Raw genomic sequence first — 12,904 nt, 5'->3', positions numbered from 1 at the left:
TCATTTTTGGTGATAATAGGACTGCAAATGTGTCATTTGAATGGATGCATCCACTTATTCAGCTTGCATTCAATTTAAAAGGGACATCACGGTAAAAACGTTGCTTGACCAATCGATTTAGTTGGGAATCCCCCTCTTAATTTAGCGCGGAAATTATTTTTAAATCATTACGTGACTGTTTTGAAATCGTGGCAACACAAACAGACGATAGTTTACAAGGCGATATCTATATTCCATCTGGGTTAGTTGGATAACGATATTATACAGTGGTTTAAATGTTAAATAACACATTCTGTATATATTACGGCACACATATTTATGTGTAAATAAGTGTAAACACTGTTCATATAGTATAGTGACAGTAGCGATGTACTGGTACAGACTGTGTAAATATTACCGAGCTTGTGGAACTATTACCGTTTATGTGTTAATATTACAGAGTTTGTGTAAATATTAGCGAGATTGTCATGACCTACTATCAAACAATCAAGCAGAATACGAGCGGCGTCCGTATTACTGCTGTTTTCATGTTGAACTGTTACAATCTATTGTACTGCTTCCCAAGTTTAATTCTAGGATTGTGTTTGACCCATTTTCCTATTATTCTCTTCATTGCGGAAGCTGTTATCGTTTCCAACCGCAGTCGATTCACATTGGAAGCCATTTTTGCTTCCATGTGTTTTAGTTTGTTGTGGGCATGCGTTTATCGTATATGTCACAAAATTTGCATATTCAGAGTGATAACCTTTTAATAATTGATAATTGATGTTTTTATGTACATACATCATCAAATTCAAATGGTTATTGTTCAGAAGGTTATTTTTTTAAAAGATATACCCAATAATATGATAGAAAATACAAAATAAATATTGGTTTACCGTGAGGTCCCTTTAACTTTGTTTCGTTTTTAACTGTATATCTGCATTTTGCATTGACCGCTACATTGACCAATCACTACTTCATCTTGACCAGAAACGCCACCTGTCGCGTCATATCCGGGGCCAAAACAAAATTAGACGGCTATGCCGAAAAACTATCATTTTCAGCACATATGCGATATGTGAAAAATAAAAGCAGACAGTGAAATATAGTTAATAGAATCGATGACTACAAACAATTCAAGGATGACCCCAAACACTTTCATGGACAAGGAGTACTTAAATATCTTAAAAATAATACATCGTCCCACGGATCGATATTCAGACCTCGTATTTGGAAAAATGTGACCGTCGAGATAAAATCTGGTAGTACTGACAGGATTCTACTCCAGTTTATATACATGTATATACAGGAGTCCAAACAGTCAAGTCTATTTCCCGACATAGCCAATGACAACTTTATGCATCAATTTGTTGATCAGCCAACATGAATTAGCCAAATATAGAACTCAATTTCAGACTTAGTTTTATGCAATGACCTATGTGCTATTGAAACTGAGTCTTTTAGTCCACCTTAAAGGTAACAGTGATCATAGATCTATATACAGTTGAGTGTAAGCTAACCTTTACACCCTAGTGCACTCCTAGTGCACTACGTTTAAACTAGTAGTGCACTACATTTAAACTACAGGTAAACTAGTAGTGCACTACGCCCAGTCAGATGTGACCAAAAATCCCCCTATACAGGTAAAAAAATGGACAGTGCCACTGGACACCTGTGTTAGATACCTGTAGTTGTTACATATACAGACCTTTGTAAATTGACTGTCTTATATCTGTCATCCTGACTTTACCAGGTATATTTAAATGTTGATGAAATTTTATCTAATATTAACTCGAAATAAAATTGGCTGCAGTTCTTATATGATATATTGCACAAGACGAATTAAGACTCTATTAATTGGATTTGTAGTGGGTTTTTTATCATTAATTTTTTTTTAAAGATTTCATCATAGTGTAAAATTAAGGTTTATCTTTCTGATTTCAAAATTTTGATGCTTTTCATTTATTTTATTTTAGATGTAATTAATCTACATTTTATATTAAGGATTAATTCTACCTTAGGCCTTGATGACTGTTTGTAGATTTCCCCCCCCAAGTACATATTTTTAGATTCAATGTATTGTTACTTCACTAATATCTGTTAATTCAACCATGAAATCATTTCATAGTACATAATCAAGAATCAGAAGTTTCATTTATTCTCCTTTATGTTCTGCAAGAGACATATAATATCTACACAAGTTATGTACAGGTACCTGTATATATAATTGGTACTAGTACTCTCAGGACATGCCTGTTGTCACGGCCACCTGGGCCCTAGGGCCCAAACCCCACCTTACCACAACCTTATGGACCTCCATAACACCTTACCTATATATATATGTATCAGATGAGGATCAGTCTTAAGGTGTGCCTGTTTTAACACATGGCTATACATGGCTATATAGTTTTGTCAAATCCCCAATTACCCCCCCCCCCCCCCAGGGGTCCATTTATAGCATGCAGTGCAAGGCTCCTCTGCCTTACCTACCTGTAATTAGCATCTTACACTACACATGTATAATATCTACCTGTGGATGTTTTTCAAAAATTTTTAGGTTTTCTGTTTTTTTGCAAATCATCAAAAAAAATGTATATACATTTTTCTTCATAATAAAGATATTCAATAAATATAGTTTATATGTGCTGATTTTCTTTAATTACAAGAAGAGGTAAAATCCCCATCAGTTATACATTTTAAGGTAAAGAACAATTAATCATTTTGTTAATGCAATAGGGAAACACTTAAATGCTGATCAAAATGTATAATCCCAAAATTTTGTTTTTAAACACAATATTGCAAAAAACATGTTAGCGTGAACTGTAGAAAAACTTTGGCTTAAGGTCCACATGATCCACATGTGTATATGATATATTTGTTAGCAGGTAACTTTATAGAAGAAAATTATGAAATTACAAATACAAGTGATGTATAATTCAAGTGTTGTATGACAAGTACAGCTCCAGATACATGAACATTTATATGTATGTGTGTTATATAAGCTTAAAACTGTTGCCCTCCCCCTCCCCAAGTTTGCAAGTATATGTATTTCATAACAAAAATGACATTTAATGTTCCCTCAGGCCATTATCTCATTCTGTGTTACCTGTAACTGATACATGTACCTGGAATCAGATCCAATATGTTAGATCTTCAAAGTATTAGATACCTACACACGGGTACAGAAATTTCAACTATTTCAGTAAAGGAAGATGGAAGGTGTAATACAAGTAACATATACCTTTTATAAACTTGAAATAAAGATGTAGAACTGTACAGGTTATGATCACTAAATTACCAGTACATTCAAAGAATCACTTTCTTTACATGTTAAATCCATGTTTATTAGTTTATTTATGTGTTCAGGTTTATACACATAGAATGTACAACATATATTATGAGCTGAATAAGGTTTTAATAAGCATAATATCACATCAAGAATGCCTAATGCCTAATTTAATATGAAATTAAGCTACAATATAAATTAAATGTATCAAATTGAAAATGTTCAAGTAACGATAATTGTTTTCAAATGTTTATTATGTATATTTTCATGTGATGAAAACAAAATTACTGGAATTAAACATGAGAAATATATAACTGATCAATCAATGCAAAATATAAAGTACCAAAAGATAAATGAAACTTGACCTGAACAATTTAACTTAGTGAAAGAATTTATAAAGTAAATATGTCTTAACTTATATATATCAGAGACCTATATATACTAATTTAGTATATAGGTCTCTGTATATATGTATAGTTACAGTGTATAATTTACAAGAATAGAAAGTTTGAAATATAATATCAAACTAAATTTCTAAAACCTTTTTAATAACTCTTCGAATATAACTGCTAGATAGCCTTATACATACAGTACAGGTAAAAATCACAGGTAGCCTTGGGTACTGCCCATTACCTGTATGGGGGTTTTGCTGTTCATCACCTCTTAGGGTGTAGTGCACTACTAGTTTACCTGTAGTTTAAATGTAGTGCACTACTAGTTTAAACGTAGTGCACTACTAGTGCACTAGGTGTAAAGGTTAGCTTACACTCAACTGTACTTCGAGCTTGACGCATGTTTCACAACAAGTACATCACGTTCAACTGAGAATTTTTAAAATGGGCATTATAAATTAAGCAATCAATCTTAGCCAGCAAAACTGAGAGGACACTCTTGAAAACGGTTTAAGTGTCTACTGGAAGCCCGGAGTTGTTTTGCAGATACTTGAGCTAAGTATACCAGTGAGCAAAGCAACGACCAGGATGTAGAGCCACATGAATGACTGAAAACGTTTTGTACCTTTGTAAGGTAGAAGAGAAGATTAAGGGGAAAACGAAACACTTAAAATTTGAGAATTATGATACTTAAAAGAGAAGAGGTAAAAAGCAAATAAAAACAAAAAAAAAAACAAAAAAAACCCAGCTTTTTGGCAAGCATTCGGCTGATAACATCAAAATAGACAACAGATCTTCCTGGAAATATGTCCGGTCAAAAACCAAACCTAATGAGAAAGTAGGTAATTCAAAGGATGACAAAGGTAACATAGTTACAGAAAGTCACTGTAAAGCAACTTTACTCAACAGGCTTTTATCCAGGCGAGTATCTTCACAGAGCAGAATTTAGAACAAATCCCCGAATTTAGGCAGCACACCAATCCCAAGCTCGGCCAGGTTAACGTTGAAAAATTCAAGGTGTACAAAATCCTCAAAAACCTAAAACCTAATTCTTGTGGCTCGGACAATATCCCACCAGTTAAACTGAAGTTTGTTGCAGAAGCTATTGCGGAACCATTTACAAAACTAATTAAAAAAAATGAATGGAGAAATCGCCCCTGAGAAGCTTAAACTGGAAAATTGCAGATGTGAAACTTTTCATTAAAAAGGATCTCAAGAATCGTCAGAAAACTACAGGCCAATAAGCCTAACATCTGTGGTCTCAAATGTGATGGAGAAGATTGGAAAAGACGAAAATATGGACCACATGGTACGAAACAACTTGTTCGCTGATTACCAACACGACTTTTTGTAACATCTGGTTGGATTTAGAGTCAGAAGTGGAATCCTCCAAGGAAGTGTTCTTAGGCCTACACTATTTTTATTTTAAATTTACATCAATGACTTACCCGATGTTGTCAGAAATACAGCTTATTTGCTGACGACACTAAAATTTCATCAACATTTGACTCCCTTAGTGATCAAAATGTTATCCAGCAGGATATTAACAGACTCAACAAATATTTGAATGATTTGCATCTCAATTTCAGCTTGACCAAATGTAACCATCTGCAACTAGATAGCTCTGACCCAGACCACAGGTACTTTGGGTCAGGAACTAAAGTTAATGAAATTGTCTAATTTTAATTTGTAACATCTTTTTTTCTTCTTCTTGTATTTGTTTTATTTTTCAGAGGTTTTCATTCAGTGTAAAGTACATAGTATACAATTATACTCAGAAGTAATAATTATTATTACAGTATCATAAAATTGCAGAAGATCTAACACACATACACACACACCTTACTTTACATTCATAAAATCATTGATTATCTTTGATGAATTTTCCAAATATTACTTGTACACTGTATTTAAAGAAAGGAAGAAAGCAGAAAAGAAAATGTTAAGCAAAGAGAAAAAAACATAAGGATAAAGAAAAAAGAAATAAGTAACGAAACAGAGGGAGAGAGAGATATCAGAAAGTCAAATATTTACAGTATGGTCCGTCTAACCCAGATGCCCCTCAGAATAGACAGAACAGAATTTCTGGTAAGACAAGCTCCGACTCAGACAAGCTTTACTGTATTATATGAATGAGTGAGGACTGGCAAGGGAAAGACAAGAAAGGTTTAAACATGTGTTGTCATCAGCAAGTGTCTCCATATATGATTGCAGTGATGATTTTATTTGGAAATCTTATGTGTTAACTATGGTTACATATAATATTACAAAGTATACCGGTAAACAAGAATCTAAGAATAGTAGTCAGCAAATTGAAGATCTAGGAGATATGAAGTAATTTTTGCCATTTTTCCAATCATTTTGAAAATATTCCTTATATATGTCCCCTTTACCTGTGGCAATCTATTTTTGTGTCACATAGTGATCTTTAATAGTTTTATTAAGACCAGTCACAGATAAATTACTTTGTAGACATCTTGCTGAATAAATATATTGTTTAATAATCAAAATGATGTTGTACTGTCTATTGATGTTCTTACTCCATCTCGATTATATAATCCAAAAATAAAAGTTTCCTTATTATAAGTGAAAGGTATCATTAAAGCATCTAATAGAAACTCAAAATTTTGTAACATATAACTTAATTGCACCTTATCACATTCCCAAAGTGTTTCAATGTCAGTTTTGCACAAGTAACAATAGACTTTCTGCTACAATTCATTCCTGCCTGAAATGAAAATGAATTTGTTGTCAAGATGCGCTGATTAATTCTATATTAAAACCACTGTTATTTTGAATTTTTGGTAATATAAAATGGCATTTTGTATATTTTTACTCCATGTTTCATTATCAAAGGTGAAGATATCATCCCATTTTTTTCTTCCAGTGGATATTGTATTATTTTTACTGAGTAAATAATGAAAGTCTTTTGTCCCTTTTTTACTGTGAAAAAGAATTTCCATATAAATTGGTATAAATGGGTAGATAGTAGATGATAATTTCTGTTTCTGAATATGTCTTCGAATAGCTGAAATAAGTCCTTGATATTTAAGGATGTTTGTATTTATCTCAAAGACCTGTTGAAATTCTTCAAAAGAGTAGAACAAATTAGTGTTCTTATTTATTAAGTCGCTAATTACAACAATTCCTTTATTGTACCAATTGTAATGTAAAAAAATACTCTGATTATCTACTTTAATTACTTTGTTATACCAAACTGGTGTTTTAGCCGACATATCTGGGGATTGAGATAGATAGTGTTTATATTTGATAGATTTATCCATGCTTGAAAGACATCTTTCACGAATAGATTTTTAGCTATTGTGATATATAGAAACATATTCCGTTCCACAATTAGCCATAATATGATCATCAACAAAAGTTCTAAGAATTAATTGCCATTAACTTGAACTTGTATAAAGTCTCCTTAACTATGTTAGCTTCAAAGACTCAATGAATGACTTCACATGTAACATTTTTAACCCCATCAATGTTACATCTCTTTTCACCTTATCTATTTTACTGTAACTATGCACCGATACAACATTGGAATTGATTATAAAGCGCTTTTTCAAAAAACACCCGCTTCTGGTTGTTATAATATAGAGAAGGTAACCAACTCCCATGTATGACACCTCCAAACATGAAGATTCCAAAAAAGAAAACCTTCATTTTTGTTAGCACATTTATTCTTACATTTGAAATCCATACATACAATATTCACTGAAATATTGCAGTAACCTCAGTTGAAGGTCCGATGTGCGTGGTCGACAGTCCCTACTGTGTCAGTTTGAGTTTCTCAGGAAGCTGAGAAACAGGCCGGCTTTGTTGCATCTTGAGACAAGACACTTTACCCTATTTGCTCTGGATTACATGCAGAGACTTTCTGTATGTTTTTCAGTGAGGTAGTCACCAACTACTACAAGGAGACCCCGCTTGTTCACGGGGCGATAAACCCAGCAAATAAACAAATTGTAGTAAGATAACCACATAGGTTTTTATTTTTCAGGAAGCTGTGAAACGGTCTGGTCTTTGCTATTTTTAGTGGCAAGGCACTTAAACGTAACTGCTCTGGATGGTATGCGGCGGGCCTTTCGTATATTGTTCAGTGAGGTAATCACAAACTACTACAAGCAGACCCTGTCTCAAAATGACCTTTGTTGTTCATGGGGCGATAAACCCAATAAACAAACTAAAAACAAATTGCAGCAAGATAACGAAATCTATTTGTGTTTCTCGGGAAACTGAGAAACATGTAGCATTATTGCGACCAGATATGGGGCACAGGGACTTGAGAATTAGTTATAGTCTACATGTATTTCATGTGTTCACCGGGGTGTCATTTTTACTGAATTTTAATCTAGCCCACCAAAACTTCTGAAAATGTGCTATACACACAGAGGAAGCCCAAATACATGTAGACTGTAACTAATTCTCAAGTCCCTGTGATATAGGGTAGGGCTATTGAGACCGATTATTGGGTAGATTATCAAGACCTGATATGGGGTAGGATTATCGGGACCAGAGATGGGGTAGGATTATTGAGACCAGATACAGGGTAGGATCATCCAGACCAGATATGGGGTAGGATTATTGAGACCAGATACAGGGTAGGATTATCCAGACCAGATATGGGGTAGGATTATTGAGACAAGATACAGGGTCGGATTATCGAGATCAGATACAGGGTAGGATTATTGGGACCAGATATAGGATAGGATTATTGAGACCAGATATGGGGTAGAATTATCAAGATGAGATATGGGGTAGGATTATTGAGACCAAATACAGGGTAGGATTATTGAGACCAGATATGGGGTGGGATTATTGAGACCAGATACAGGGTAGGGTTATCCAGACCAGAGATTGGGTAGGATTATCCAGACCAGAGATGGGGTAGGATTATCCAGACCAGAGATGGGGTAGGATTATCCAGACCAGAGATGGGGTAGGATTATCCAGACCATATATGGGGTAAGATTATCCAGACAAGATATGGGGTAGGATTATCCGGACCAGATATGGGGTAGGATTGTCGAGACCAGAAATGGGGTAGGATCATCCAGACCAGATATAGGATAGGATTGTTAAGATCAGATACAGGGTAGGATTATTGGGACCAGATATGGGGTAGGATTATTGAGACCAGATATGGGGTAGGATTATTGAGACCAGAAATGGGGTAGGATCATCCAGACCAGATAGAGGATAGGATTGTTAAGATCAGATACAGGGTAGGATTATTGGGACCAGATATGGGGTAGGATTATTGAGACCAGATATGGGGTAGGATTATTGGGACCAGATATGGGGTAGGATTATTGAGACCAGATATAGGGTAAGCTTATCGAGACCAGATACAGGGTAGGATTATCCAGACCAGATATGGGGTAGGATTATTGAGACCAGATATGGGGTAGGATTATTGAGACCAGATATGGGGTAGGATTATTGAGACTAGAGTGTCCTTGCTTTCATGCATATTAGTCACCGAATTATCATATTTTCAGTGATTTGTTGAATTGTTTCTTGGTTAGGCAATCTATTTGTAGAAAGCACATTAAACTAGCTGATATGTATGTCTGCCTCACATTTGCAAACATGACAGATTATAAGACTATATTCATTAACATATTGAATTTCATCACTATTCAATTTCATCACTTCTCTACTCTAAAATGTTATTGTATGTAATTTACTGTCTGAAATCAGTAATATAATTTCTTAACATAGTAAATGTACAGTCTACATGACATTGGGTTTTGATATGCATATTTGCAGCATCTGTTATTAGTTTGCAAAGTGAGGCTGTAAGCTGTGGGTTTGCACAATGAGAAAGTTTAGAATTTTCAAGAAACCATGTATATGGATATTACATATGGTTAAATTAATATTCTTGAGTAGAGAAAAACAAAAACCAAATAAATGTTTTACTACATATTTTAATAAAAAAAAATTGTTGACATTTGCCTTTACGATATAACATTGCAAAATATCAATACAAATCTATGAGATACCAAAGGAACACATTCACAAATTTCTTTTTGTATAAATGCCTATAATGTTAATTGGAACATCCAAATTTAATGAATCAATATATCTACTTTTGAGTGTTGGTCAAGTTGAATAATGTTTGAAACTAGTTTATATATCAATAATCCAACAAAATTTTGTAATGCAATTTCAAGGTCCGAGACATCCTTTATGACTGAAACTATTTTCTGCTAAAGTAGATTTTATAGTAAAGATAAGTTTGTTATTACATGTACATGTATGATGTATACAGTTACGCATTATATTTTTAATTGACTGGTCTACATCCGATATGTTATTCAATTTTACATTGAAGTGCACTCTGCGACAGTGATAAAACATTGTATTGCACGCTCATGCAAGTGTCCGGTGAAATTGCATAATTTCAGCCAATCAGATTTGTCTGGCACATTCCATCAAGTTATGCGCGATGCAATGTCTTATCAAAGATGCAGAATTTATGATGCTGTGATGAATATCATGGAATAAGATGCAACTTTAATGGCATGGGTTACAGTTGTGGTACTTTGTTTCAACTGATGTAATAATTTATGAGCCTCCGACCTCAGTTGATATTGGTTATATTTGCTCCATAAATCATCATAACCATATATAGAAAGTGCCATTAAAATATACATATATAGTGTTCAAAGTGTTCAGTTTTCTGATACTTCATTTATAACCATATTATATAGCTTTCAGTTTTTTACAAATTACCTGTGCGTTCCTGTATTTGGTTTGTACCAGTTTTACTGAATAGGTACGGTGTTTACCATATAATGGAATGCAACTGAATCTCAAACGAGTTCCCAAAATGGTGTCCGTCTTTACAAGTGTACGTTTCAAACATAAAAAGCAATTATTATTCTTTTTACAACGTAATGGATGTAAAATCAATTCCTGAATAGTTCTGTCATATATAAACATGCATGATTTATACCATTTAATCGCAAATGAAGATTTCTCTTCTCGCTTCTAACAAAACGTACATAATTATTTTGATGACTGAAGCAACACAATATGGCGATCTTGGTTCCAAGCGCAATGCTTCAGGAAATGAATCATGCAAACGTGTCTGGTTCTGATGGTACCATAGGTTCCATTATGAGTAGCGGAACAACTGGTACGAACCCGATAAAAGAATAAGGTACATGATATCATTTTTCTTATTTTGGTACAGAGGCTGTTGCATATCCGACACTGTATGAAACAGGTGATGATGCTGTAGATTCATCCCTATCTTCCATAGAGAATTCTTCGTTCCCCAACAAACAAAACCCACAACACTGCTGTCCCACACACGAGAACATTAGAGACCGCCATGAATATATACCACAAACAACACCGTTCAGTATCTATATTTCGTGGAGTAATCTTTCGGAGACACCACCAGACCACGTCCCTTTCTAGCACCTCGGAACACCGTTTCCACAATGTCAATAAATTCTTGGACGTCCTCCATGGACCAGTTAATCTTGTTGTTGTTACCAGTGCCCAAGTCTATCATGATGTGTTTGTTCCTGTAGAAAAACATAATGGTGCAAGGATCGTACAACTCGTACATCTTGTTAAAGTCTGGAACCTTTGTGATGTCCACTAGGTAAACTACAGCGAAGTTCTTCATTTTTTCGGCACACTTGTACAGTGTTTCGTCCATCACCATACATGAAGGGTCCCAATCGTGGCCGAACCTGATCACAACAACTCGGTCCTCCTCCGCTAGAATGGCCTGGTCCACTTGCCAGCCATTGTGCAGATGTTGCAGCATGTAAGACATCTTCCTTATTCTTTAATTAACCTTCCTGAAACATTCAAAGTTATGTTCCAAATATTAATAATAAATACATGCAAAACAAAACTATAAATAGCAAATTATTAGTGATATATGATAACTGATTTAGAGATTAGTGCGTGTTAAGAGTGAAATAATGACCTGAAAATCAAGTGGTAAATTAATTGCTTTTTCAATTATCTATCAATTATAGACTGTCTTATTAACCTTTTCAACCCTAAGAAACTTTAGTGGACTATTCCATTCAATCATAATTTGAAGTCCAATATGGTCAGTAGGGGTGAAAGGGTTATAACCAGTGAAGGGACAAATTTCATAGCTGTCATGGCCAGGCGCGTAGCCAGACGTACGCCAGTACGCCCAGGCTTCCACATCATTTTGCCAGAATAGCAATTTTTCACTTCATTGTTTCAAGAATCTGTTATTTTGATAATATCACATGAAAATATTGATATTCCTGTGGATGGTTTCCTGTCAAACTCTATGCGAACTTGCAAGGTAGGCCTATTTATCGGTGTCTAGATTATATAAATACGTGTAACAGGCCAGGCCCGCGTCCAACTAATAAATGCAATCAAGGAACCTTATCTGTATCCAAACGTCTCCAGGTGTCTAGAGACCCCCCTAATGAGATGGGGATCCCCTAATGGGGATTCTGCCCCTCTCTTGTGCTGTCCCCCTGGTTCGGTAAAAAAGCCTACGTCCTTCCTTCCGTTCGGGATTCCACTTCCATTTAAGTCTGGCTACACGCCTGATGGCACCTGGCTTAAGCTTGTTGGTGGGCTAAATTGTATTGCATATGTCAGATAAAGTTAATTGAGGTACATTGAGAGTATGCTGTAAGTAACAAGTAGGTTGTACAACTAGTACTCATAATCCTCTGAGCTAGGCTACAGTAACCTTGGAGTCTGATACATTGTTATAGTACCAGACGTTTGGGGTTTATATAATTTTAACATGTAAAATAAAAAAAACTGACTACAACACCTTTTAAAATATTCTCCCATGTGTTAAAATTGTTAGATGTACGCATACGATATCGTAAATGTACGAAATTATAAGTCTTGTACGAAATAGTCATCGTCTGTGCATAGGCACTTGTTTCTGATAATTCGTATATAGATCTAGTACATATACATGCATCGAGGATAATTCTAATTCAATCACTTAAATCAGTCCATGGCTGACAGTGACCGGTTGTTTTATTCCGATTTCGGGTAATCATTCATTAATTTTCCCTTGATCTGTGATTCCGTCGAGTCAACAGAAATAATCCATTACCTATAAAGTTATTACGAGTGTCCTTTACTCTCAGGGACAGTCACAGACTGAACGCTTCACGGAATTTTTCTCCAGCCTGTTTCTAATCGTTCGTCGTTGTTTCGTTCACCGGAAATACTGTCTTGGTGTTTTAGAGGC

The 12,904-nt window shown here is 34.9% G+C and overlaps 1 protein-coding gene across 1 annotated transcript; it reads right to left on the bottom strand.

Moving 5' to 3' along the window:
• Positions 1-9,582: 9,582 nt before the first annotated feature.
• LOC117336343 (thioredoxin-like protein 4A) lies at positions 9,583-12,883 on the bottom strand. Its single transcript, XM_033896838.1, has 2 exons — positions 12,767-12,883; positions 9,583-11,495 (listed from the first exon to the last, which is right to left on the bottom strand). The coding sequence occupies exon 2, from the start codon at positions 11,468-11,470 to the stop codon at positions 11,042-11,044; it is 429 nt and encodes a 142-aa protein (XP_033752729.1). The 5' UTR covers positions 11,471-11,495; positions 12,767-12,883; the 3' UTR covers positions 9,583-11,041.
• Positions 12,884-12,904: the final 21 nt, after the last annotated feature.

Source organism: Pecten maximus, chromosome 10 (genome assembly GCF_902652985.1).
Source record: "Pecten maximus chromosome 10, xPecMax1.1, whole genome shotgun sequence".
Classification (NCBI taxonomy): Eukaryota; Metazoa; Mollusca; class Bivalvia; order Pectinida; family Pectinidae; genus Pecten; species Pecten maximus.
This window is presented reverse-complemented; position numbering and strand designations above follow the sequence as displayed.

What these genes read in the sequence shown, in the direction of transcription:
- LOC117336343 (XM_033896838.1), bottom strand. Translation starts at nt 11,470, where the DNA reads ATGTCTTACATGCTGCAACATCTGCACAATGGCTGGCAAGTGGACCAG.